At 45.9% G+C, this 27,888-nt stretch overlaps 1 protein-coding gene and 2 pseudogenes across 1 annotated transcript in view; 2 read left to right on the forward strand and 1 right to left on the reverse strand.

Annotated features, from left to right (window-relative positions):
- Nucleotides 1-3,005: 3,005 nt before the first annotated feature.
- LYST (lysosomal trafficking regulator) overlaps nt 3,006-27,888 on the reverse strand; it is a 124,633-nt gene continuing 99,750 nt past the window's right edge. The window contains 10 exon segments of the mRNA XM_025039064.1: nt 3,006-4,966; nt 5,836-5,907; nt 6,317-6,473; nt 10,823-10,920; nt 11,170-11,309; nt 16,561-16,659; nt 19,435-19,571; nt 21,797-21,986; nt 23,838-24,068; nt 27,199-27,416. Coding sequence (XP_024894832.1) covers nt 4,828-4,966; nt 5,836-5,907; nt 6,317-6,473; nt 10,823-10,920; nt 11,170-11,309; nt 16,561-16,659; nt 19,435-19,571; nt 21,797-21,986; nt 23,838-24,068; nt 27,199-27,416 — 1,481 coding nt within the window. The 3' untranslated portion in view covers nt 3,006-4,827.
- LOC112470029 lies at nt 11,596-11,711 on the forward strand (annotated as a pseudogene).
- LOC112470033 lies at nt 22,943-23,061 on the forward strand (annotated as a pseudogene).

The raw sequence follows: 27,888 nt of genomic DNA on the forward strand, positions 1-27,888 counted from the left end.
GCAGTGGTGGTTTTGTGAATTTGGGCACCGGGAGGGCACCCGGAGCGGGGCGGGGGGTGCGCGTGTCCGCGGGGAGCAGCGGCCGGTCGGCGTGGAGCTGGCTCTTGCTTTTCATTCAGCCCGAGGTGCGTTGCATGTTTTGGGTCGGGCCGGTTAGGTCCTTTACTTACGTAATTATCACGTGGCTGGCTGGACCTCTCTCCTCCTGCTACTTGTTTTCTATTTGTCTTCTTCTTCATTCCTTCTTTTCCCCCCCGGCCTCCTTTTGAAGTAACAGAATACTTTAGTATTCAATTCTGTTTCAAGTTTTGACTCGTACCCTCCCTTTCTCGTTGCTCGAGGGTTTCTGCGATGCATCTTTAACTGAGCTCAATACTTTTTTTTTACTTTAAGCTGACAATTTTCTTTTGAAGAGTTTTAAAATGATTTCGAAAAGTAGCTTTTATTAAACATTTTTAATTGTTTTGTAGTAACGGTTAAAAACATTATGCACGTTTCAGGCCTAGGACATTGTAGTCTGCATCTGTGTACTTTGCACGTTCACCATCCAAGTCTAGTGCCCGTTTGTCACCGCGCATTTGACCCCTTTCCCCATTTTTACCTTCCCCTCTGGCAACCACCATTCTGTGTTTGTATCGTGAGTTTCTGCTTTGTTGTTAGTTCGTTACCTTTTTTCTTTTTAACCCCACATGAATGAAATCATACGGTCCTTGTCTTTTTCCATTTGACTTATTTCACTTACAGTAATACCCTCAGATCCACCTATGTTGTCGCAGATGGCAATGTTTCATCTTTTCATGGCTGAGTAATATTCCATTTTATATATATATATATATGTGCCACATCATGTGCCACATCTTTATCAATAGGACGCTTAGGTTGTTTCCACGTCTTGGCTGTTGTAAATAATGCTGCAGAGAACATAGGGGTGCAGGTGTCTTTTTGAATCAGTGTTTTCATATTCTTCAGAGAAACATCCAGTAGAGGAATTGCCGTATCATCTAGTAGATAGTTCTAGGTTTTATTTGTCGAGGATCCTCCGTACTGTTTAGTGGCTGCACCAACAGTGCCTGAGGGTCTCTCCCAACTCCCATCCTCACCAACACTTGGATTTCCCATCTCCCTGATAACAGCCACTCTACCAGGTATCAGGTGATGCCTCACCACGGTTTCAATCCGCACGTCCCTAATCGAACATCCTTTCATGTGCCTGCTGGCCAGCTGCACGTCTGTCCTGGGAAAATTTCTATTCAGATCCTCTGCTCATCCTACAATTGTCTTTGTTGTTGAGTTGTAGGAGCTCTTTGCATATGTTGGATGTTAACCCCCTATTGGAAATACCCTTTGCAGATACCTTCTCCCATTGGGTAGGTTGCCTTTTCGTTTCGTCAATAGTTTCCTTTGCTGTATAGCAGCTTTTTAGTCTGATGCGGTCCCGACTGTTTTTGTTTCCCTTGCTTTTGGAGTCAAATTCACAAAACCACCACCGAGACCAACGTCCAGAAGTTCAGTGCTGCTCTTTTCTTTACGTATTTTATTGTTTCAGGTCGTACGTTCATCTTCGATCCACTGTGAGTTGCTTTTAGGTATGGCGTTGAGACAGTGGTCCGGTTCCATTCTTTTGCATATGGCTGTCCCGTTTCCCCAACGCCCTTTATGGAAGGGGCTTTCCTTTCTTCGTTGCGTATCCTTGGCTCGTTGGTCATAAATCAGTTGCCCGTATATGTGCAGGTTTATGTCTGAGCTCTCAATTCTGCTCCCTTTGCCTGTGTGTCTTTTTCTGGCAATATAAAAAACCTTGCATAATTACCATTTCTGCTGCGGATCATTCATTTGTGAAGATCCTAATTTCTTTTTGGTATCATGTCCTCCGGCCTGAAAAACATCTTTTAACATTTCTCGTAATGTAGATCTGCTGGCGATTTTTTTTTTTTTTTGTCTGTCTGAATAAGTCTTCATTTTGCCTTCATTTGTGAGGGATCTTTTTCTAGCTTGACAGTTCGAAGCAGTTTAAAGGTGTCAATCCGTGTGCCTGCGGAGTTTCTCATAAGAAGTCTGCGGTTATCATTACCCCTGTTTCTCGGCATGTAATGTATCCCTTTTTCTACGTCTGCTCTAAGGTTTTCTTTCCGCCATTGTTTTCCCAGCATGATGATAAGGTGACGTGGTGTGCTTTTCTCTGTGTCTGTTCTGCTTGGTGAGACCAGTTTAATTCACATTGGAAATGAGCCAAGCTTTGCCACAAAACAGTCTTTTTTAAAGTCATCTCTAATTAACCTTGTTCACGAGAGGAGAAATCAGCCCGGCACTTTCTTCGTGAGAGATCAGTCTCAAATGATCTTCTAGTCCTTTTGGCTTCAAAGGACACGTTGTATTATTTAATTTCTCTCAAATAGCTGAGTTACAACCCATTGTCCCCAAAGTGGCCGGATATACTTTTTTGTTCAGGTCATACGACACAATGAAATTAGTGCCACCTCCTTCCCAGCTAAATGTACATCAAGAATATGTCTTTTGTATTGGCAAATGTAGCTGCGTTTTTCACGGTGGAGTTTAGGATGGGCTCCCCTTGTTCTAAATTGAATCCTTCCTGTTGCGTTGTCTCAGAGGACCCCACACCCCACCTGCTCAGCACTGACCACGGCTGTAGCCACACACACTACATGTGGTCACAGCGGGGTTCTCCACTAGCTCGCAGCCCCCAGGGGCTCGGGGAACACTGTGCCCCCGGTGCTCAGTGCAGAGCGTGCCACAGTCGGGGCTCCACCCGGGCCTGCTGGGGTGGGGAGCAATGACACTGACTTTGGGGCTGACTAAAGTCCATTTCAGGGCAGTAAAGCTTGAAATATAAAATTGCTCACAAAGACCGCAATTAAGACATGAAAATCATCCTTTCCTAGTGACATAAATTTATAGGGAAGCTAAAGAGAACCTATGTGGGTTACCAGATAAAGCCACCGATTTGAGATCCGGTCATAATATTTAAATTGTATAACGACTAGGTCTTCGAATCTGTTATTATGAAATTTATTCCCAGTTTGAAGTGGCAGTGTGTACAAAGGTACCAGAGCTTGTGGTAATTTACAGAAACGTTTGCTTCACATGCACATCATGAAGTGTTTCAAACAGACACATACTAAGTTCCATGCTGAATAAATAATCCCCCCAAATTTATTTTTACATAAAAATATAATATTGCACTCTTAACAAGACCAGTTATTTTGCATATTTCCTCTTTAGATAAATGATGAAATTCAGCCTTAAAAAAAAAAAAAAAAAGAAGACTGAGTAGCAACCCTGTTCTAATAGGGGCCTAATTTCAAGTTCTCAGTAGAAAAATGGAAGCTGGACAATAGCTGCGGCTTCTTTTGAACAAAGCGATCACTGCAACGTGAACAGGGGTCTCCTCTCTGCACCTGTCGGCACCTCGGCGCTGTCAGCCGCCTGTGCGTGCACATCCAGACGCGGCCCGTCACCAGCGCGCGCGGCCACGCGCCGCCTCGAGTTGATCTTGACGGCAGAGACTTGGGGATTGCATTTTATACAGTTTTTAAGCAGAATGTTTTAGAAAGTCTGGAAGTTACAAAAGTAGTTCTGTAAACACCGTATGAATCAATTTCCATAACAAACACGCAAGTTATTCTCGGGCGGGAACATATTTTTATCCCTCGGTGACTTATTACTGAGCTTATTTTCCAGTGTTTTCAAAGCCAGTGAAGCAGCACCCCGAGTTAAAAGTAGCTGTGAGATCGTGGTAGAGATAGACTACTCCCAGAGTTTCAGGAATTGTCTTTATGGTGGGTAAGTGTGCTGTGGCCAACACTTAGATTTTTCTGTTGTTCCTCGAATTCTCAGAAGGTCTAGGTGAGTAGAAAGAGCGGAAACTGTTTCCTAAAGGAATTATTCTGCCTAGTGTTTAAAACAAAGTAAGCCGTCACCTTTTCTTTTGTCGTTGTGTTTTGGGGAAGAAAACTCATCCTGCGCAGTAGACAAACGCCTCATCTGGACTGAATTACTGATGTCTGTGAAAACTTTTTGCATAGTGGAGGCTTTCTACTGGAAATTAACTTTTCAATGCTCTGTAAATGGCAGATATTAAAAGAATCATCATTGTGTTTAAGCCTTCGTGACTCAACTAAGGACAGTCACTATCTAGTGTTAGGGACTTTGAGTGAGATTTTAACGGAGGACAGGACGTGCCTGACAGAAAGATGCCGCTGTCCTTGTCGGTGGCTCTCCTCTGGCAGAGCCTGCCTCCACCACGCGAGTCATCAGATGTTTCCAGCGTTTGGATTACGCCACAAATGCTTGGTGCAGACGCACCTGCCGAACTTACTTTTCAAAGAAGGCGACTGTCGAGTCCTGGGCTCCTTACTCTTTCCTTTCCTTTCCTTTCTTTTTGGAGGGGTTATATCAGGATAAAACCTTTTCAGTATAATTTTTAAAGAATACTTTGTATAAACAATTAGCTAACCAATTTAAATTCTACTGAGCCTCTTGGAATAATAAAAAAGGAGAGACCCTTATCTTTTCTTTAGAATGCCCTGTAGCAAACAAACTTCAAGGATATGATTCTGACTTACTGTGCAAGCCTTCAGTCACACTGGTTAGTGCATGCTGACACAACCCTCCAGGTTATCACTAATTGAGAACAAAACTGTCCTCTAAGGATCTCGTGACACTGCAGAGTTTTGTGCAGATGAATAGATTTTGAAATTAGTTAGATGGTTTGTTTTGGTCATCCACTTCTTCGGGTTCAACCTCCTAAAACTGGTGAAGTCAACAGATCCAGTCTGGAATCACAGTGCGCGCAGAACCCACACTCCCTCATCCGGCCGCGTAGCTGCTCAGGAAGGAATAGAACATAGGCTGTTTCAAGCGCTGCTGGTCCTTCCGACACCACGCGGTCACGGTCCCTTCACTGTTCGCTGTGTACAGATGGTGGCCGTCACAGGAAAACGTAAGGCTGTAAAAAAAACAAACACACCCATTTGTACATCCTGTCTCTTAAAATTGTATTAGCATCTTGATGATCAGATAGAACTTAGTGTAAAGAAGTTGTGACATCTTTACTGAGCAGACTGCCTGAAGCTCATTGGTTTCCATTCTAATATTCACATGGTTTTGTGAAGCTTGTTCTCATCAGGTGAGAAAGAACAAAATCAGGATCCCAGGGGTCAGTCTGTGCCATTCCGTCTTTGCATATTTCCTTGTTCCTTCTTGTTTATGCTTTATTACTTAAACAACAAATATTTGGGCATAGGAAACTTTAAAAAATGTAACAATTCTACATATCCTCTTTCTAGAAATGAAAGATGATTATGGAGATATTTTATTTCCCTGAAAGAGGAACGGGCAAAAATGTAACGATCAATTATTAATTTAGGTTCATGAAACTTTAAATTTAGTACATTGAAAATAAATTTCTTTTGGTGGAGCGGAATCTGAGTCGCTTATGCCCAGCTGAGTTTTTAAAGTCAGTCCGGACGCGGCGGCGCTAACTGGTTGTTTATGGGTCTGGTCAAGCGCACTCCTGCAGCTGTCAGTCACCGCGGGGATTTCCAGTAACGAAGGGAAAAACATCGCTTCTGTAACTCGGGGCGCTTCTCTGGGCACTGGCCCGGCGCCTGTTTGACTCAGTTCCTGACTCAGATTTTAAGCTCCACGATGGCGAGGACTGTGCCTCCTCCTGCCACCGGGTCCTGGACGACCTGGTGTTTGGTAAATGTCGGCTGTTCGACTCGCATCGTTTCTTTAGGTCTGTGTCCTTCCATCTCTCTCTTAACGAAAATACAGTCACAAAGTATGTTGTGAAGAATGGGAGGCGGGCTTTACCTTACGATGGGCTTATTTGATTTAGGGAATATGATTTCTCGCACAGGCTTTAGGTCCCAGGTACTCCATAACCTAGAGGGAAAAAAAGTCGTCATCTAATTATGCAAACTAAAATCTCCTTCATCAAGAAAACCTACGCATTTGTGTATTTGTCAAAAGTCATCTGGAAGGAAACTAGATGATTAACAGCAGTTGCTTTTGGGAAGTCTCCGGGGTGGGGGGAGAGAAAGGAAGCCTAGCCTCGGGGACCTTCACACTGCTCATCTTTCAGAGTTAACGAACAATGTGGCATTTTAACGCTGAACCAAAGCCATCTTTATTATTTAGAAATAAGACAGGAATAACTGAAGAACCTGTATCTGAAGGCGATGTTAAATCTTTAAATATTAAATATTAATGCGCCTCGCTATGAAGACGTACTTTTGAAACCGCAATGTCCTTAGGAACGAAAGCAGACAAAGAATAGGGGAACTGAGCTCACCTCACGATGCCATTTTCCAGCCCCCCGGCGATCACGTTGATGGACACGCCCTCAGGCTGGTTGGAGAAAGCCACGGAACAGACGATCTCTCTGCAGTGGACGTGTCCTACGAGGTCCCCGTTTACCGTCCAGAGTCTGAGGTCACTGCCTCCGCCAGCTAAAATGCCAAAACCGGCCCCAGGTCACCGGAGTGTGGGTGTCTCAGAGCCAACCACCCCGGGCCCCAGAGGGCACTGATAGCTCCGGGGGCCAATCTCCTCTAAGTGATGAGGTTTCTAGGCAGCTCTTGACTGAAGACTGTACAAACGGAATTACTGTAAGTCACACGGAGCTTTGCATATTTATCTAGAGACGATGACCAGTGAAAGAGTGAAAAATTAATCTGTGCCAGAGAGCAACAAGGTAAATGAATCATGAATCTTACTATTCCAGCATATGGACTACCAAATCTGAATCTGAAAGTACCCAGAAAACTAAACAGTCTCAAAAAAAGAAGGAAAAAAAAAAAGAAAAAGCTGAAATAATCTATAAGAAGTGACTTCTGTGACTTGTGAAGAAGAAAAAAGTTACAGTAAAAGCTGAATTAAAAACTAATTCTTCAAAGAACAACTCATTCTTCAGAATGTCTGAGACTGAATCTTATAAATCAGCGTCTTATTAAACTAATTTTTTTCTTTTCAAAGACTCAGTAACCAAACTTTTGGTAGCTTTCCAGGGGGAGAGGGGGAATAATTGCTCGTCATCCTCTATAAACGGGCTGGTGGTTTGGGGCCTCCTGACGATGCGACCAGCCTTCTTCGGAGAAAGATTCTCATGCTGATAGAGAGGGTGAGGGGCGTGATTAAGTTTGGATGACACAGGGTTATTACTACACTTAATTTTATTTCTCTATTAGAATGAACGGAGAGTTTATGTCTGTCCTTTACTAAGGCAATGAAAAGATTTCATATTTTATAGTAAAGGAACAAATATCGGAAATACTTCTTTATTGAAAAATATGCTGAAGACCTTCAAATATCATAGACCAAAATGCCTAGAGTGTTGCAGCTCTATTCACAACAGCCTAATGGCAGAAACAACCCGAATGTCCATCAGCAGATAAATGGATAAACAAATGTGGTGTATCCATACAATGGAATATTATTCAGCCATAAAAAGTAACAAAGTTCTGGCACAGGCTACAACATGGACAAACCTTGAAAACATTATACTAAGTACGATGAGCCAGACACAAAAGGGTGATGAGGAAGTTTTTGAAACAGTGTTCATACAACACTGTGAATGTAATAATGTCACTGGATTGTGTAATTTAAAATGGTCTAAATGACAACTTTTATGTTAACTATACTTGAACACACACATGCACACACATTTAAAAATGCCCAATGTTCTAAGACTTCCCATTGGAGAATACCGATTAGGAGAGATCATCTGAACAAAGCGTCAAGATGGAGGAGGCTGTGCTAGGAGGCGACAGACTCATCTCTTCCATGATCAGACGCTATGTCACTCTTTCTTTTGAAGTTGCTATCTGATAAAGGATGTTAACACGGAGCAAGCAGGTGTGTACCAGCATGGTTAGAAGGCTTGTGAGTGTCACTGGCTCCATAGCCACAGAGGTTATGGTGCAGGGCTGGGCCGCTGTAATCCACAGCTACTGCGCAGCTTAGTTCTTCAAAACACACAATCTGGATGCCGTCCCGGATGCTCTGGGGCACGGGCTGGAACTTAGTAGGCAAAGAACTGCCCTAGCAGGTCACCCAGCAACTTGGGCCACAAAACCAAGAAACCACACGCCTGCCTAAGACTGTAAAGACGAAAAAATAACAAGGCCCTTCCCCCAACACCAGGCTGCTTTCGTGTATAATTTAGCACATCAACTAAAAGTCAAAAAGTTGGGCTTTCCTGAAACAAAACAAAACAAAACTCCATTCTTCCTATAGATCTTCACTGATGCTAAAGAAACGGCGGGGGTGGTGGGGGGGACCTGCCCAACCAACCATGACTCTGCTGGAGACGAGAGGCCAGTCTGCGAATCCCAGGAAACGGGCACGTGTTTGAGCCAGTTACGGAATGATTCTAAAAAGTGCAAAACCATCTAATATAGCATTTACACGGTTTAATAATAAATTTCCCATCTTATCACTATAAAAACCATATCCCGTAATGAGCCCTGGGGAATCATGATGCCTCAATGGAAAAGTTTTTGAGAATATACGTGTGTGTACATACGTGTATACATGTGCATGTATACACAGACACACAACACACACAATCTATACATATACACATAGACACGTATATTTACTTTTAACTTTGGTTTTAGAGTTTCTTGGACAGTACTGACGAGAGGGTCAAGATTTTTGGCAGACGGAATGTGACCACTTTCTTCCCCGCGTGGACAAAGAATGGGAGGATGAATTCTAGTCTGGGTCGCTAAACATAAATTTGGCCTCTCTTTAAAAAAAGAAAAATTATTTTTATAATGTTCTCTATATACCAAATGTTCTTCATAATTTCTCTTTATACATGTATCAAAAAACCTTTAAAAATCGAGAAGCCTTTTTTGTTCAAGTTGGAAAAAAGTGTTCTAGCCAGTATTATACTGCGCTCTGCCTAGGGACACCTGCATACCTACTAGTGGGTTAGCAACTGCAGCAAAAGTAATTTTGCTTCTGGTTCCCATATGACTAGCTGATATAACAGCATATATATATATAAATCATTTCTGGCAGCAGGGAAGTAATTAACTTTATAAAATTCAGCTCCCTCAGGATCAGTCCTAACTTCCAAACGTTGCCCAAACAAGAAAGTAGAGAACTCTGTATAAATAACCATTACATCATTCCTCTAGATTCCCTCTGAGGGGATATACTAAAAGTTGCTAATGTACAAATCCAGGAAGAACAGTTGGCAAAGCCATCAATCACCTGCCCACGCAGATCATCAAAGTTGAGTGTTTAAGAACTTCCCCTTAAAATATATAAATAAGTGGAAAAAAAAACCAACCCGAAAAACTTCCACTTCCTCTTAGCTCTGCTGATCTGGAAATAAAAATGTTTTCATGACATTATTGTATGACTGGGTCTAAGACTGGAAAATACTTTGCATCTGAAATCTTTAAGCATGACTAAAAACATTACTTTTCTTGAATACAAGGATGAATGAACATTTTGTAAAAACAACAGTAAAACTCCAAGAGCTGTCTGTGGAATGATAAAAAATAGATATTTGGTCTTTGTCTCAGGTCTCAGAGCTCCTAACACTCTTGCAATTTACCGTCTTTTGTATGGTACTGAGAGGACTCCCGGAGCGGGGGCTAGACAGCTTCAGGATGGGGGCCGGTCCCCAGAAAAACCAACCACAGCAGCTCCCCACCTGCTGGGACGGGAGAGGGGCTGGAGACGCAGCTCCGGTACCACGTGATCTCATCAGCCACTTTGGCCTAATGAAACCTCAGAAAAACCCCTACGCACCAGGGCTCGGGCGAGTTCCTGACCTGGTGAAGACAGCCCCGTGCCAGGAGGGCAGGGCCCTCTGCCGCCACACGGACAAGCCAGCTGATGTCACTCTGTGTCCTCTGCAGCTGACCGTTCATTTCTATCCTTTATAATAAACTATAGTCGTAAGGACTGAGTTTTACTAGTTCTGTGCGTCCTTCCAGAGGATTCTTGAACCTGGCGGGGGTCTTGGGCAGTCCCAAATTGGCTAACTTCAAGTAGTGGGTGTCAGAATTGAACTGCATTATTGGATGCCCACTTGGTGGCACCGAATTGGAGAATTGGAGAACTGTTTGGTGGCTGAAATGAAAACCGAAAAATACCCGAAATGCAAGCAAAGGACAGAGGGCTGTCCACCTCGGCCGTGTCGAGGACGCTCCGCGCCAAGCACACGGGAGCAGGCTTTCGCAGGGCCCTTTCAACGTTAAGATCCCAAGGAACAGAAATGCAAACAGAAAATTCATGAATTTTCCAAGTTTTCCTTCCCGCTGAATGCATCGAGTTTTTAAAAAATGTGTCCACGTGAAAAAACAAAAACCAAAACGAGACCTTGGATCGGGAGACAGATCTCTGTCGTGTGACAGCTGAACCTCCACTTGTCACTCTACGCTACTGTGCTCTCTCAGGACTGGGAGACACATAGTCAAAGCTGATCATCTGCGGATGCTTTTCGTTTCAGGAGGAAAGTAGCAGAGTTATTTAAAAAGCAGAAGGAAAAAGAACAAAAACCAGAAGAATTCAGATGATTATATAACAAAGGTTTGCTTACATGTGCTCCCATGCAGTCGTACACCTATCAGAAAAAGAGTTAAACGATGACAACACTAACTTTTACATAGTTGAAGCCTAAATGGATGACTCAGTCTTGGACCCCACTGCGCGTTAATGCGCGTGGAGACCAGGGAGGGGCCTGCGGGATGTCTCCAGCGGCTGAACGGCGGCGTGGCCAGCTGGCCGAAAGCAGTCAGCGCGACAGCCCCGTGCGCCGGTCTGGGGGCCAGCTCACCTGAATCGCACACGGTGGCAACGTCGCCCGTCGTTTCACTGGCAGAGACGGCCGTGACGGGGCTTTTGTGTCCCGCCAGACTTTGTACGTAGCACAGCCTGAAAGACCAAAGGCACGGATTTGCGTACGATCACTGACTGTCATCTCTCGTTGGTAGACGTCTTTCCTCAGTACACACACCTATTATTCACGAGGGGCTCCTACCTGGGTTTCGATAATACAATAAGATCACAAAGGCAAAGTTTGTATTTCATGCTTAAAATTATCGCCATGTAAAGATGCCACTTTAGTGCGCCTGTTCCGAACAGTACGAACTGAGACGTCACTAAGACTGTGCCGGGCGGTACCTGTTTAAGTCCCATATGATGCAGGTTCCATCTCTGCTCACGCTTATCATTATACTGTACGGTTTGCAGACGAACAAGCTGGTGATCTCCGCCGTGTGCCCATAGAGATGTACTTGAGACTCCATTTCTATCTCTGAAGGCTGAAATTAAAAAATTAAGTGTAAGATCGAAACAGCGATAAAAGGTAGGCTGGTATTTATCTCAAAATAGAAACAAGCGAAGTGATTCAAACATTCTCAAACACTGTTTTTCAATCTAGTTCAGTTCAACTTTTTCTAAAAACGAAACATTAAAATCTTTTAAATTTTATTATTTAATTTAATTTTATTATTTTTTTTGGACGTGGTTCCGTAGTGTAGCGGTTAGCACGTCTGCTTTACACGCAGAAGGTCCTGGGTTCACACCCCAGTGGACCCATAGTCTGTGGTCTATGGCCGTGCCACCCTGAACGAGCTCAATGTCTGATCTCGGAAGCTAAGCAGGGTCAGGCCTGGTTAGTACTTGGATGGGAGACCACCTAGGAAGACCAGGTGCTGTAGGCATAAATAATAATAATAAAAAATTTTAATTGCTCATAATTTCATCTAATACTTTTAATTTTTGTCTGTTCTTGTCCAGTCTTTGCCCAAATACACATGTATTTTTATAGTTCTAATTACTGCCTTACAAATGATTGTCTATTTTGTATTTTATACATTCTCACATAAGCATTTTCCATTTTTCACATTGTCTTCAAAATAATTTACTAGTGTTATATTCCACAGGTAGTATACCACAATTTACTTGAGCATCCTTTATCGATACATTAAAAGTCGTTTCTAATTTTTAACAGGTTATAGATGCCATAATTAAATCCTTCACGTATAAAATTTTTATTTTTTTAGAATACATTTCCAGAATCCTACTGGTGGATCAGTGAATATGAATAACTTTGTAGTTCTTGACAGCATTGCACCAACTCACGATGTCACCAACGGTGACGCACACTAATACCAGCCACGGTTCCTCGTCACTATGGATTGATTTTCTAAATTAACGATGCAAAGTGACGCTCAAGGCCACGCGGGCTCACACGCCAGAGGCCCGCACGGGGTCCCACTCTTGTTTTCCCCGGGCTGGCCGTTCACTGTCATTTGCTACGTCAATACTTCAAAGAATAGAGAAAAGTAGAAATAACAAGTAGAATACAAAACTATATACTGACCACTCAGTGAAACTAATCCGAAGATTTTCCATGTCCAGTCTACTTTGTACATTAAGAAAACATCACACGGCGCATAACTTGTGTACTGTTCTATATCCCAGTTCCTCTCCCCCGTCAGAAGTTACTAGTCTCCTGTCTATTACACTCGTTTCCCATGTATGTAGAACATACATCCTACCACGTGCTACTGTAATCATAAACAACATATGGTGTTGTTTTCCACATCGATAAACTACACGCGTGGTGTTGTTTTTTAGGTATCTTCCGCATCTTGCCTTTTTGTTCACCATTGTTTTTGAAACGTATATGTTGAAATTTTAGCTGCAGCTCATCTATTTTAAGTGCTATATAGTCCAGCATTTTATTCACGTGAAAATACATATTTTGCGCCTAAAGAATCATATGATGAGAGAATAGCCCCCCATTCTTCTTTGGGACGACTGGTTGAGCTGCGCAGCAGCTGCTTCTGCTGAGCTAGGGCGTGTGACGTTTTACTGAACACAGTCATAGCGGCCAGACGGGCCTTTACCAAGGACGAGAGTCTCGGGTCTGTCTGGCTCTCCTCTGACTGCCACCCTCCCGCAGGGCCACAGGGATGTGGCCAGAAGCCCTTCCACCATGCTTCAGGGCGCCTGGGACCGAGGACGCCCCCGTCCCAAAGGCCTGAGCCCCCTCCCCTGCCTGAGCTCTGTGGCTTTTGAGTTTGTGACTCGCCTCTCATTCTAAATCTCTGAAAACTTCTCAGGTTTTAAATGGTAATCAAGGTTGCTTTAAATTGTAGTTTTCTGATGATAACCGACTTTTTCACATACTCATTTTCTCATCTGTAACTGTGTGGCCTTCTTTTGTGTATTTGTTACTACATTAAAAAAATTATTTCTAGGAAGTCCTTATTTGTGGACTAGGACTTGGGTACCTTCCTTGCTTCTGCAGGATGGCCTGGCCCACCCGAGTCCGGGGACACCTTAGCCAAAGGCCAGCCTTGGGGATCCCGACCACCCAGGAAGCTCCACGCAAGAGCTGGCCCCGTCTGACCCAGACTCGTCCTCTCTCTCAGGGTGTCCCCCTTTGGGGACCAGCCTCGGGAGAAGCGCCTCCTCGGGGCGCCCCGGCTTGCTCAGTCCCTGGTGTTTCTGCTCCTGTCAGGAGGCTGACCAAGGACAGCGCCATGACCCGGGACTGACAGGCGCCTTCGAGGCGAGAGCCCTCGCCCTGCTTACTCACCCCTCCGGCTGGAGGGTTCTCTACTAGCTTGCCAGCTCTTTACAACTTAAAATGTTTTTAAATCTTGTATTTATTTACATATGTGTATATACGCACACACGTGTGTGCATGTTTATTTTTTTACTCCATGACCACGAATAATATCTGTAGGGTAAACAAAACATGGGGCCCCTATAGTGATTGTTGACAATTTTATGGTTTTGCACTTTAAAATGACGGCAAGTTAGAGTTACTAGTCCCTGGTGGGTCAGGAAGGAATTCCCACGGGTAGAACGGGAATCCCGCGCTGGCCACCTCCTTGTGAAACTTTTATTCTTGAATGACGTGATTCTTGAATGACGTCATACATTCGCGAACATATACATTCTCCTGCCAGCAGCTTAGAGAACAGAAAACACACAGGTGTCCACTTACATGAAGATGACGCGGCCACACTATTTAATTAGCGAAAAGTAAAAACTAAGACTCAAGAGCAACCATTTTAAAATAACTGCATTTATCACTTTTAGAAGGCATTTTTCTCTAATATGTAAGTGACTTGTAGATAACAATTCCTTACAATGGGTCAACTTCCTCACCACCCAGGATGCACTGAAGAAGACTAACCTTGGGAGATTCAACAGACATTAACGGTGCCCAAAGTCAGATGCACCTCGCCAGCTAACGAAGGTATTTCTAAGATCATCTTGCAAATATTTTCAAACAACAATTACTTTGGCCGAATCCTACATGGCACCTCGGGGGCCTGACTTCCATCCGTGTTAAAGACAACACAAATGAGAACGTGCCACTGAGCCATGGCGCTCAGTGGCTGGGAGAATGGGGACCAGTGAACACGACGTGCCTCTTGCTAACCTCACAGGCACGGGGGTCACAGCCGCAGTGTTAGGGAAGTCAAAGCAGTGACGTGGCCCCTGAGAAAAGGCAGCAACATCTACAAGAACCTCACATCTAGTGATCATAAAACCACACAGCTAAGATGCATTTTTGGAGGTGGTTTAAACAGTAATTGTTAATCTCGTGACTTGATTACCCGATGCTATTAACACTTAGGAGGAAAAGAAAACCCTATAAATTAGCCGAAAAATCTACTTTAAGGCAAATATATAACCGAGGAACGGTAAACAGCATAAGACTTCACACACCTACAATAACTTCAAAACCAAACGAAGCATGTGTCTGGCTGTATTCGAATGATAATAGTGACACCTTTGACGTGCTATATGCAAAGCTGTGCTGTGCATAATTACTCCGTACTGACAACTTCATCTTGTTTTTACACCTAGACTATACATTGTTTAGTGTACAATTAAAATTTTACATTATAGGGAGAATGTAAGGAAGAAAAACTAAGCACGAAGCTGTTAAAAGTGTTGGAAGAAGCAAGGGGAAACGAAACACGAAAGATGAAGCGAGTTTTTAAATCGGAGTCTGTGGCATAACGTGAAATTATCCGAGTCACCAGCGGACGACTCTCCAGCAGCATGGACGAGAACATCCCCGAGGGAAAAGGAATCAGAAGGGGGAGCTGGAAGGTGAAATAAATAAATAAAAATCAGAGATGTTGTCAAATTCACGTCTATTTTAGGCCTTTGGGAGTAAAAAGGAGAAAACGAGACATCCCGACGGTAAGACTTCTCTGCCTGGACCGGCCCGCGTTCTGGGGGCGCCGGGGCCCCCCTCGCCCGCTTCTCCTGCCCCGGCTTTGCCCCGTCTCCCGGCACACTGCATCCACACGACACATCGAAGCACCTGTCACCCGAGTCACCGTGGCTTTGGCTCCGTGCCGTTGGCTTCTTTGTCCGAACACTCTTCCCTCTTCTCTCCACTTCTGGAAAGATCCTTTAAGCTCCAGCTCGGGCGCCCTGACCCCCTGGGTGCCTCTTCCGCGCCCTGCAGCCTGTGCGCGAACCCTTCTCTGTCCTGTGCTAATCTGTCCGCGCCTGTCTCCCGCCCTGCGCCGCTGCGGTGGCCTCTGACCGCCGTCCTCGCCGCCACCTCACACCCCTTCCACGCGTCGTCCGCGCAGGCTCCGCAGAGGTCTCCTAACACGCGGACCCGAGCGGATCCCTCCCGCTCAAAACATGTCGAGGGCTCCTTACGCTACGGGACAGGAGCGACATATGGTCACGTTTATGCCCCAAGGATCGAGGCAAAGAACCTTCGTGAAGGTTTAAAAGGGAGTAAACTTAGAAAAGAGGAACCTAGTGTCACCCCACACGCAGATACAGGTTTCACCCAGTAAAACGTACTTAATATCATGGCGAAAACTGTAGTAGAAAAAGAGAGCAGAGAGAACGTTCGCAATCAGAATGATAATGACTAAGCTGCCGCCCTCGACTTGCCCTGTGTCCTCAACAGCACGACGGACGGTCGGTCCCAGAAGGGAACAACGGTAAGTTCAGAGACGTCTCGCATGATGTGTCCTCTTTTCTTCACTGCCCTGTTTTAGAATTTAACTCTGAAATCCTGGAGATTCAGTGAATGACTGAAAAAGTTTCTTCCAGTAAGTGGCAGGAATCAAGACCGGCTACGTGGATTTCGCTGTCGTTAATGCGTCCGGGGCGCACAGCCAGGTGACCGCCAGGAGTCCTGAGCTCCCAACGTTACAGGATCTGTGTCCGCGCCTGAGCTGTCACGTCGGCAGCGAAAACGTGGGTGGGCATCAGCCACAAAAAAGCCTGACTACAGGACGGACCAGAACTCAAAATGCCATCTCTGACGCCAAAAAATACAACCTTCCTACTTATTTTCGAAATTTTTCACGACCCCAATAAGCCTAAGATAAAGTTAGATATATGCCCTTTTACATTTTAAGAGTTTATGTGAAGAAAGCTGAAAGTTTAAAAGATTTAAGTATGGAAATGTTAAGTTAACCTTAAATAAAGTGAATTACACTTCACAGTTTTTCTTCTCTTCGCTGACATGAAAATGCCATCGAGCCTCCGGGAGCCCGGACCTACCGTGCTGCTCGTGAGCCTGTTCGTGTGGGCTGTGATGACCCCGCATTTGCTCCCAGTGAACAGCTGGCAACTGTCAGGCACCCAAGCACAACTGGTCACCTTCGGAAAAGGACAAATCAAAGATGATCACATTTGGAAAGCATCAGAAACGCTTCTACTTTTTTGATGACCATTTAAAAAATATGTGGTCGCAAAATTTAAGGTAAGCATTTTACTTGAACCGACTAGGACGGTGCAAAGAGGTAACAGTTCAGTACTCTGTAACTTCCGCCAGACGCCGAAATGCTGTTTCCAAATGCAAATGTGTTACAATGCCTTGTCTACGATTTTACATTCTTCTGTACACACATGCACACGTGCACACACACACACAAACACACACAAACACACGGCTATTTGTTCCTCAGAAATTTAAACAAAACGATCCGAGATTGACCAAATCCAAGGTTGATTGTGTGTATGTGTGTTTCACATACTGATTTTTACTTTTACTTCTTTTTTTTCTCTTTTTGGTGGGGAAACAAGGCACATATAGAGGTAGCTTCTAACAGTTCTAAAGACTGCTAATCGGGAGAAAAAGGAAAGCTGAACATGGAGACAAAAATCTGGCCTTGTTCCTTCGGGGTTATGAACCCTTGGGCCCCAACTCCATTCGAGATTACAAGTGTCCCCCTGGGCCCTGGCTGACCCCCGCGCCACGTCCCCCAAGCTGTCCGGCTGCTCTGCTCCCACGTGCCCCTCCCCGGCAGTCGGCGAAACTTCACACTTCACTTCACTAAAAAGATGGAGGTCACCAGCCACAGACCACATCCTCTTCCCTCCTTTGTGCCTCACACTGTCCCCGTGTCCTCTCCTGATTTCGTGGAGGAGCCCTGCCCCCACCCCCAAGGTTCCTCAGAAACCTGTCCTCTCTCAGAATTTCAAACTGTCTTTTGCTGGCTTCTCCCCCAGACCTACAACTGTGTTCAAGTATTTGCTACCTTAGAAAATGACTTTTTTTGACCCTGGCTCTTAATTCTCTATATATCATCAGAGTCACTGAATCCAATTTTATTTTTTGAGTTTCTTGCGTGAATAGTTCTATTTGTAAGAATTGATATCTCTTAACTTTTAGTCTTTCTTAGCAGTCTTCTAAAAAACAAAGAGAACATGTACTTATTTATACAGAGAATAAAACTCATTCTGTCTCGCAATTACCACACGGGTCTGCTGAAATCTTTTACAAACCCAAGTGACGTTACAGAATTTAACCATCTTATTTTTTCCTTTATCTTGAAATATTCTGCTATTTCATCATTCTAGGACTTATTTCATCACTGTTCATCGATTATTCTCAACTCTGCTCAAATAAAACAAAACAAAAAAATGAAAGAACGATGGACCTCCCGGAAGGATAATGTGACATGCGAAATCAATCGTCACCTTTTCGTTTCCTTACTGCATTGTCCTAAGAACGCTGTCATCTTTCAAGCAAGTATAAAAGAAGGCTGAAGGCACCATTTCTAAAGCCTGCTTTTGGCTTTCATTGAGCACAGTTGCAAATTCAGCAGTTTTCATTTTCTACCAATAATAGAAAAAATAAAACTGACAGAGGAGTATGCTTCACCATTTTGTGATCCATCAGAAGAAGACGGAGGGACAGCAAGACCCTAACGGCGATGGATGAAGTCGGTCGGAGTGTGAGTCCGCATATCGCCTCCTAGAGGGATTTCCTCAAACTGAAGAACTAACGAGTGAACAACAGATTTCCGACAAAGAAAATGAAATATGGTATTTTCGTCCGGTCAGTCATTTGACCGGAAGTGCTTTTATCACACAGTACTTTGCTAAGAGAATCTGAATCGCCCTGTTTTGCTAAAAGGATTTGGAGAGGATTCTTTCATCTTTAACAATGTTTGTGTGCCAAACTTCACGATAGGAATAATTCTGCAATGCTTAAATTCTAATCAAAATTTCTAATAAGGCGGTTTTTCACCGTCCTTTATTTCTACTTTTGTTGGCTTTCTGGTAAGCCAGATGGCACGAGGCACTGACCGTTTTTTCAGGTATATTTAGAGTGAAGTACAAGTCATCGCTGTCCTTTCTCGCACTGCGAAAAACTCCCCCAAAGCCCCTTCCTCCATTTCTGAAGTGTAACGGGGACAGGGACGATTATAAGGACACACAAATGCGCAGCAGGTGCTGCGCAGGTAACGGAAGCCTGAGAACGGTCAAGGAACTTCCGTGGAGAGACAGACAAACGAAGAGCGTTCGGCATGCACGTTGGTAGCTGTGGCAGCACGCGCAGACCCGTGGTGTTTTACAGGGCACGAAGTAACTTCCACACATTTCGGAAACACCTTACAACAGCGTATCGAGTGAGTGGTTAAGTGCGATTGTCCCAGCTTCGAGGAGGAGGGGAGGGCGAAGGTGAAGGAAGGTACTTGCCAAAGGGGACAGAGCAAATACCAAGCTGGGACACCGTCGCAGGTCGCTGGGTTTAGTTGGGCCCGATGCCTACATACCAGCTCCATTTAGGAAAAACCAGGCATCGGAGACGGCATTCTGGTTATGGAGAATGACGCCGTGACACGAGGCGGGTGAGAACTGCGAAGCAAGCAAGGCCGACTTTGTTCAAACACTGAGCCCCCGGCTGACGCTGAGGAGGAGATTATTGTATGATCTCAGCGAGATAAAGGGCAGAAGCCAATTCTGGAGACGCGGCAGAACCGTGGGAGTTAGGGTGTCCGTAAGCACTGTAAATAAGGCGCGTCCACCGTCAGCAGCTTCTTGACTGGACTAATCGCTGGATCGTAAAGACCGGCCGCCGGCATCCTGACCCCCATTTAAAGCATTTTAGTTCATTATTATTATGAAGCACTTCATTAACTTTACCTGATACTGCTGGGAACTTTGTATAAAGTTGATCGGAGGCTCGCCTTGTTTGCTCTTCAGCCTTAAAATGTTATCAGCGTACCCCCAGCTCAGGATGGCCGACCACTGGATGTCGGTGCTGTTCATGCTTCTCACGCCTGGAGAAGGGGAGGAAGGAAAGTGTCAGATGCCCCGCTCGGCGGGTCTGTGACAGCCCCCGACGCCACAGCCTAGAGGCTGAAGTTCACACAGCGGAACACGGTATCGTTCCGGGGCAAAATCATCTTTATATCACAAGATGGACCGATTTATGTTCGTTTCATTCCTTGAATGCTAAGGAAATTCTGCGGGTGGAACTGTATTCACTGATTCATGTTAAATTTTTATAAAAGACGGTAATAGTCAGGCTTATTTACTCCGTTCATGTTCAGCGACACCTTTACCTTTAAAAATAAATATGAACTAGATGCTATTTAAATGCTTCCGAGATGACCCTGCTGAGAAAGCCTATGACACGGTTAATTCCCAAATAACTGGCCTATCGTTGTTTGTTAAAACAAGGACTGTTTGGTGGTTACATTGTACTATGTATGTATAACTAAGCCAAACTACAGTCACACCATACAGCAAGTGCTCAGCACTGCAGCTGTCAGCGCATGACCCGGCTTCCCTCCTGTTTCCCCACAGTCCCCCTGGCATGTCCACGTGGGCTGTAACACCACGACTGCAGCAGTGACAGCTCACTCAGACCTGCCCCGGGGACCTTCCGGCCGGAGGACATTTCTGAAGCACCTAGAATGAGGAAGGCACTGTGCTGATAGCTCCCCACACAGATTCACTGAATCCTTACAGCCAATGTCCCTGAGAGGTAAACCCTTTTGCTAGTCCCATTTTATAGGTCAAAAGCCAGGATCCGGAGGGCGTGAGCAAGTTTCTCAAGGTCGCACAGCACTGAGTAGCAAGCTCAGGCACTGTGCCTCTGGAGGCCGCAGCCACCAGTGCTGATTACAGCACCGCCCTGGACACGCCCAGATTCTGGCAAACCCCAAATACATTCTGCAAGGAAACAGTGCAGTCTGAACAAACACAGCTATTGAGGGCACACTCGGGCCGTGACTGCAGTGGCACATATAAGATGGGTGGACAGTACATTTGACACGTTTAAGTCCCATCACGCTAAGTGGTAAGACCAGCCCTTTCTCGTCTGCTCAATAGATAAACTTCGATCCACTCTAATTTTTTTAAAGGTAAACTATTCACACATTTTGGTACTTTAAATATCATTACTGGTGACACTACACGGCTCATTGATACATACTAGTGAGAATAAATCACTGATACCACAATAATCATGATGAAACAGATTTACTTATAACTCATGAAATTTAAATGACGTGGTATGCAGCCTCTCTTAGTTCTAACGACTACAAAATGAATACTCATTCACTTTAGGATAGAGTTAAGGGGGAGTCTGGAAGAACTGTGGCCCAGCCAGCACACTCGTTACATGACCGACGTCCGGTATGGGTACCAGCATCCCTGTCAGTGCTGCCTGCAGTGGGCGCTACATGGACCCTGAGGAGCACAGCGCACAGACACGACGTTCGATGCTGGCGTGTGACGGCTGAGAGGCAGCTGCCCTGGTCTGCATGCTGGCTGTCAGGCGCATATGCACACGCCCGACATGAGCGCTGCCCTGGTCCGCGTGCTGGCTGTCAGGCGCATGTGCACACGCCCGACATGAGCGCGTGCGTGCGTTTCAGGCGGGCGAGGCCCACGCCTGCTAAGTAGGGAGGGTTCTCTTGCACTTATTGAAATGGCCAATTTGGAAGGGCTGGGGCAAGTCTTCGGTGGAAAACGGCCCTAGTTTTTCGGTGTCCAGGTGACATTCAGAACACGAAGAGGGCCTCGACCGCACAGCACTTTAGAACACGCTGCTTTTAGTAAGTCGGTGCATAGAGAGTGAGAAAGGGCCGCTTTCCGGGCATGTGTGTTTTTAAAAACTATCCTCCGGGCTGTCAGAACCTTTGTTCTCCGATTGACTCTTGTAACTGTATCTCGCGAGACACTAGACTCGCTGGTCACACGAGTCGTCTGCACTGGGGTTTGACAGCCACAACGTGTGCCTTTCCATGAGAGCGGAAGTTTTCACCGTGTGTCCTTCACACTCCTCTCATTTCCAATGAAACTGCATTTAATTCCCATTTTTTTCATGTAGTATGTTTTAATTCCTGCTTTATAATAAATAACCACAAATTTGAGCAGAGTTTTCACCAAGGACGCAGGAAAATTAGAAATAAAACCAACTAGCAGCACAAATAAGCTGGAAACATTCAGATCTCTTGGGAGATGCCGGAATGGTTTTCGTTACGTTTTATTTTACCTTGTTCTTTGCTGTACGTCATCAGGAGACAGAAATTTCGGGACAAACCACATATCGCCCTGGTGGGCAGGGCCTGGAGCGAACCGAACCTTTCTCCGTGTGGCTGGCTGAAGCAGACCACGGGCACTGGGGCGCTTGGGGAGCCCACGTACTCCCCCCACTTCAAGCCTTTGATCCATGGCAAAGGACTCTGAAACCGAGGGAAGGAAAGAGGATGATTTTTCAAAAAAGGCAGTAAACACAGAATTATTTCTCATTGAAATTCTACACAAAGTGGGAGAGCAACCTATGAAAAGCCTCTGTGGGCAAAAACGATTTTGCATTGTTTTACTTCCCCCTTGTTTAGCAGGTGGAAATATGTGTTCCTCGTTGCTGGACGTGAACAAGACAAAGTCTCAGTTCCCCGAGTTGTGTCCTAGTTGGGGAGGGGAGGAGCAGGCGGCCGACAGGTGCATAAGCGAATACGTCTACATCAGGTGGAGGAAATGCTGTGAAGGAAAACAGGGCAGGGCGACTGATTTACACGTGGGAGTCAGGGGAGACCCTCTGAGGTGACATCTGAGCGGACACCTGAGTGAAACAGGGGAGCAGAGTGGGGCTACATCTGGGGACAGGTCATCCAGTGGAGGGACCAGTCAGTGCGAAGGTCGTGCGGCGGGCGGAGGCAGGTAGGCACCACGTTACCACGCAGGCGGAAACACCGCTCAGACCCTTTACGTGCGCCCACTTGAGAGAGCTGATTAGCAATGAGGACAGTAGTAAATGAAATGGCATTTGTTACTTTTCAGGGATGTACTGTTAAATTATTGCAACATGTTGAAATAATAGATTCTGGTTAAAAAGAATGAACTTGGTAATGACAATGACTAAAATGATTTGTGAGATTTCAAATCTTCTGAGTTAAATCCATACCCACAAAACATAAAACACAGCTTTTAACTATGAAACACAGCACTTGTGATCTGGTGTCACCGAAACAGTGTCATCTGTTGTACTGATATTTTAAATTGGAATTTTACTGGTAGTGTAAGGTTTCTTTGAATTGAACGTGCAAGGTTGGTATCTGTGAGCTCTGAGCATAAAGAATTTACATTTAGTGCTCTGAGTTCTGCATTTAGTGTATTTAACTATCATTAAGAGACAGTTGTCTACAGCCACGCCACCGTGAATAAGCCCGATCCTGTCTGATCTTAAAGGCTAAGCAGGGTCGGGCCTGGTTAGTACTTGGATGGGAGACCACCTAGGAAGACCGGGTGCTCTAGGCGTAAAAAATAAAAAATAAAAAATAAAAAAAAAAGAAGAAACAATCGTCAAAACAAGGTCTGTGAAAACTGTTTCCTCTTCAGACAGATGGCAGGCCAGTCTGAGGCACGCCGCCTCGTTTCACCCCGGGGTCCTTCGCGACCTCTTTCCCGAGCCTCCCGTTTTCTGCCGTCCCCGTGGCAAACCCTCGTGACACTATTCACCTCACAGTCTCCCATCTTACGCTGCTTTCATAGGGAGAATTTAGTTGAGGATTAGAATCCATTTTCCTTGTAAGGTTTTTTGGCTTTATTTTTCCATTTCAAAGTAAAAATTATACCTAGTTCCTGTTTTAAGAAGCAATACTTTCATCATTGCGGTCTGTGGGGGCAAAGACTCTGGAAGGTTCCGTGTTAATGGTAAACCGAAACCTTCACGCCTCCGGTGGGGGCTTCCGGTGGGAGACGGGGACCGCACACCTGGCAAATGTCCTCCGGTCCTGGGCGGTGCCTCTCTGGTCCGCGGGTCCCTGTCACATCACTCCTTACGGGGGCTCCCCTGGAGATCACCCTCCAAGGTCACAACCCGAGCTGAGCTCCCCAGAGCGCCCTCTCCCCATCCCTGGCCCGGACCCCATTGCACAGGGACCCCGCTGCTACCGCCATGCCGCGTCCACCGGCTGGCACACGCCTACAGCGGCCACTGTGCCACTCGTGCCGGCCCTGAGCCTGCCCGGGGGCCCGACTCCTCGGGGCGCGGATCGGTGCTGCTGAGCTCTGTGGAAACCCAAAGGACGTACCGGGTAGGTGATCTCCTTGGCCTGCTCGCGGCTCTCCCGGAAAGCCAGCTGCACCAGCAAGCCCACGGCGGCCGGCAGCTCGCCCTCGAGGCTGAGCCTGGCGCCGGGCCGGCCCAGGTGCGCCGCCTGGAACAGCTGCCGCGGCGTCTGGCCGTAGGTTTTTATCATGGTTTCCAGAGCTCGCCTCTGAACGGGATCTTCGACGGCAGAGACATCCATTCCAAAGTACGTCTGAGAGGAGAGAGCAGAGGGGGCCGGAGGTTTGTGCCCAGCAAGGGCGGCGAGGACCCCATGGCAGAAGCACCTGCCCGGTTCCCGGCCGTCCGCCCTCCTGTCTGACATGGAAACGACCCTGTGACACTCTCCCTCAGGCTCAGGGGCTTAAGGGTCGCGCTGGGGTCAGAACAGGAGCAATCCATGTTTCTGAACGGGCGAGGGAAAATAACGCATCTCGGCGGACTGGGTGCTGGGTAGGTATGCTCATAAAACTGGTTTTCAGCTCAAGACCAGAGAATGTCATATGAGACATTGTGTATGATACTAAATTATGGAAAAAGCGATTTGTCTAAAGTGCCATCCAGAAAAAGGCAAAAGCGAAGTTGAGGTGGCGGTGTCGGCAGGGTTTTGAGAGTTCCGTGGTCCTCACGAAAACTGCGAGTCAGGGAGTCACAGTGGAAATCCCACGCTCGCTGGTGTGGAGGCTGTCACCATGCCTTCCGCTCAGTGTTGTCACCCTTAGGGTCAGAGGGACAGTGACGGGAATTATCTCCAAAGCTGGCAGTCGGCAGCTGGGCACAGATCTGTCACGTTTTGGGCAAACTCGCTTGTACAACTTACCTGTTCTCATTTAATCAGTCATAGCAAATTGCGTTTACATCTCTAGATATAATATTTCTGTAAGTGCCAAATAAAACTTCAAGGATTCTTCAGAAGTGAAATAACCTTCGGCGCGACTCCTCATCGGATCCCTGGTACACGCGCTTATCTGAGCGGGTCGTCCCTTGCGGCTGCCTGACTTCACGTGCTCAGGAGTGAGGGCCGGATAATCCTCCAGCCACGACTCTTTAAGACAGCACTGCCTCACATTCTGTGTATCGGTTTCTAAGCGAACCCCACGTTAGTGAACGATCAATTCATGTCAAGAGACATTCCTTTTCAAAAAGTTAACCTTGACTTGTGCTTAACGGCACGCAGACATTATCCTGTATGAACGTCCTTCTTTATTTATGAGGTTGGTATTATTGTTCTCATTTTACAAAGTTGTGTATTTGAAGTGGAGCTATTTGCCCAAGGTCACATAGCAAGTGGCAGAGTTACAAAGTGAGAAACTGAAGTTAATTTTGAATTCAGAGACTGTGCCCTTAACCACTACACTTTGTTTTGTCCTGTGAATTAAATTTATAAAATTCCTAGAACAATGGCGTAACTCTCTTTTTAAAGTTTTAAAGTTCCAAAGAGTTAGTTAAAAAAAGAAAAACCCAGTAAGATGAGAATTACGTGGTATGTTTCAGCACGCAGACACCTTTAATGCGAACTTTATATTAGAATAACTGAAAAGATGGGGCAGGATTAGGGGCACAGAGCATGTTAAGATTAATGTCAAAATTCCTAATTGCTTTTAAAGTGACATTTTAGATCAAATGTGAATGTTCAAAAATTATACCCGAAGCCTTGCCTTTGTTTTATGCTGCTCTCATGTATAAAAATATGATTCAGCAATCAAACTGTATCACCGGCCCCTTTCCCAACACTTCGCCGTGGCATTTCTATCCTGTTAGAGTCATCAGCCACCGGTCTGATTCTCCCTCCCAGCCCGGTCCCTTAGGGGATTTACTTTTCTATCACCTTAGAAGTACTTAAAATAATTACTGAGCAAAATGGACTAAAGAGGTTTGTACTTTAAAACTACTATTCAGGAATGGATCTCTGGCATATAGAAGCCCAGACACAGTGTGTTCCTGCAGGTTCTGCTCGTGCATTTTAGCTGAATCTGTTGTAAACACTGATGAATCGACACGAAAAATCGCAACCGGAGGGGAAGGCCCAGATCACTCTGATTCCACCGCCAGACCGCAAAGTCAGGAAAACAGGGAGGCTGAATGGCTGTGCTGGGTCCTCTGTCCTCACTGCCTTACTTAAGTAGACCGAGGCAACACAGGAAACAGCTTTCTCCTCCTGATTTTCCCTCCGGCCTCTCAGTCGGACCCGGTTCCCACTTCCGGGCCCCTGCTTGACTGTTATTCATCTTTGCACCCCTGGAGGGGAGCAAAATGTTTCCTGGATGAATTCTGGCAGCCTACCTAACAACATCAAGAAGTATATGTGACAGTGTAACAGTTCTACTTCTAGGAATTTATCTTAAGGAAATAAAGATGTACAGAAAGAAATAACCTCAGGAATATTAATTTTAATAGCAAATAAATACTAAATATCCAACAATAGGGGACTGGTTAAATAAATTATCATATAGCCTTACTTGGGAAGAGGAATTAGCATTAATACTATTATATAAATGAAATGATGGATAGGAAAGAGTCTAGAAGGTGGTTTTGATAGTTATATCTGGATGGTGATATCAAAGTTGATTTTTAAATGTCTTCCTTTTGTAGTCTGAATCGTATGTATTTTTCTAACAAGGCACAAACACCATTTCTGCAGTAAGAAAAAATGATGCCATTTAGAAACAGAACATGTGTGTAGGACAGAGTGCAGACAGGAGTTAGCATGGCAGGCCTCAACCACTTTGCTTGGAAAGGGCTGCTCGCAAGGCTGGCCCTCGGCTGTGCCTGGAAACGTGGGTTTCAGGAGACTTCCCCCGCCCCCTACCTGACGAGAGTGGCCCCCTGTGCCGAAACCATCTGGTTCATACTCAACACCTGCTTTCCTCCCGGGCGTCTGGACTTGCAGCACAAGAGACAGAGAGGTGCCTACGGGACCAGCCCGTCCAAACCCTGGGCACTGAGTCCCTAACGAGCTTCCCTGGTAGATGACACGTTGTTGTAATTTGCCCTGGAGGAAGGAAGTGTGTTCTGTGACTCCCTGGGAGAAGCTCTCGGAAGCTTGCTCTGGGCATCTCTTCCTTTTGTTGATTTTGCTTTGCATCCGTGTCACTGTGATGACCTCAGCTGTCAGCACGAGCATACGCTGAGTCCTTAAGTCCGCACCCAACTGGGGACAGACAGCATCTTAGTCATTTTTAAAGAGGTGAAATATAAAACCTGAAAAACCCTGGGTAACCATTCAGTGTCACCGCCAATTCTCTGCGATAATTCAGGTATTTTAAAGAAACAGCCTACCAGCCACGCTCTCAGTATTCAGGGTCGACCTGGTGTACGCGCAGAGGATTTTCAGAGTCACTTACTGCAGGGTGGAAAACGTTGATGGCCTGAACGGAAGCCTTCCCTTTCTGCTTATACCCGAACACCAGGTCGATCCACTGACAGATGTTCTGCGACACGTGCTCAGACTCTAGGGCCTGTCGGTGGATGAGGATGAAGAGACGAGGGTCGTTCCGTGCCCACGGCGGGAGGTTGACGTGGTTAACCCGTTCGCCGTTCTGCCGCACCCCAAAGTCAAAACCTGAGGAAGAAGGCAGATACTAATGTTTATCTCCCCCAAAGCATGCTTCATTGGCCCTTGAGCGGGTCTCCAGCATTCACAGGAACAGCCGCTGTACGCTATGACCAGGCACAGGAGCAGCAAAGTGGACAGTAACACCACCGCTCCCTGCGTCCTTGGCCAGCGACAGGGCTGCCTGGATGGACGCTACGAAGTCAGCTTCGAGATCTTTCAACTTTACTGCCCTGCGAAGAGGGAGGCGCCCGCCAGCCCTGGGCTGCTGCTCCCCTGGCTGTTCCCACCGGATCGCAGCTGCGTGAGACCCCGGGCCGGACCAGGAAAACCGCCGGGCCACGCTGTTCCCGAGTTTCTACTACAAAGACTGTGATAGATGATACATTAATTGTGCTGAGCCACAAAGTTTTGGGGTTGTTTGCTATGCAGTCACAGAACTGGAACTTACCTATCAGTGTGACGGACAGAGAGAACAAGC

The sequence above is a fragment of the Pteropus alecto genome, unplaced genomic scaffold, assembly GCF_000325575.1.
Source record: "Pteropus alecto unplaced genomic scaffold, ASM32557v1 scaffold189, whole genome shotgun sequence".
Taxonomy (NCBI): Eukaryota; Metazoa; Chordata; class Mammalia; order Chiroptera; family Pteropodidae; genus Pteropus; species Pteropus alecto.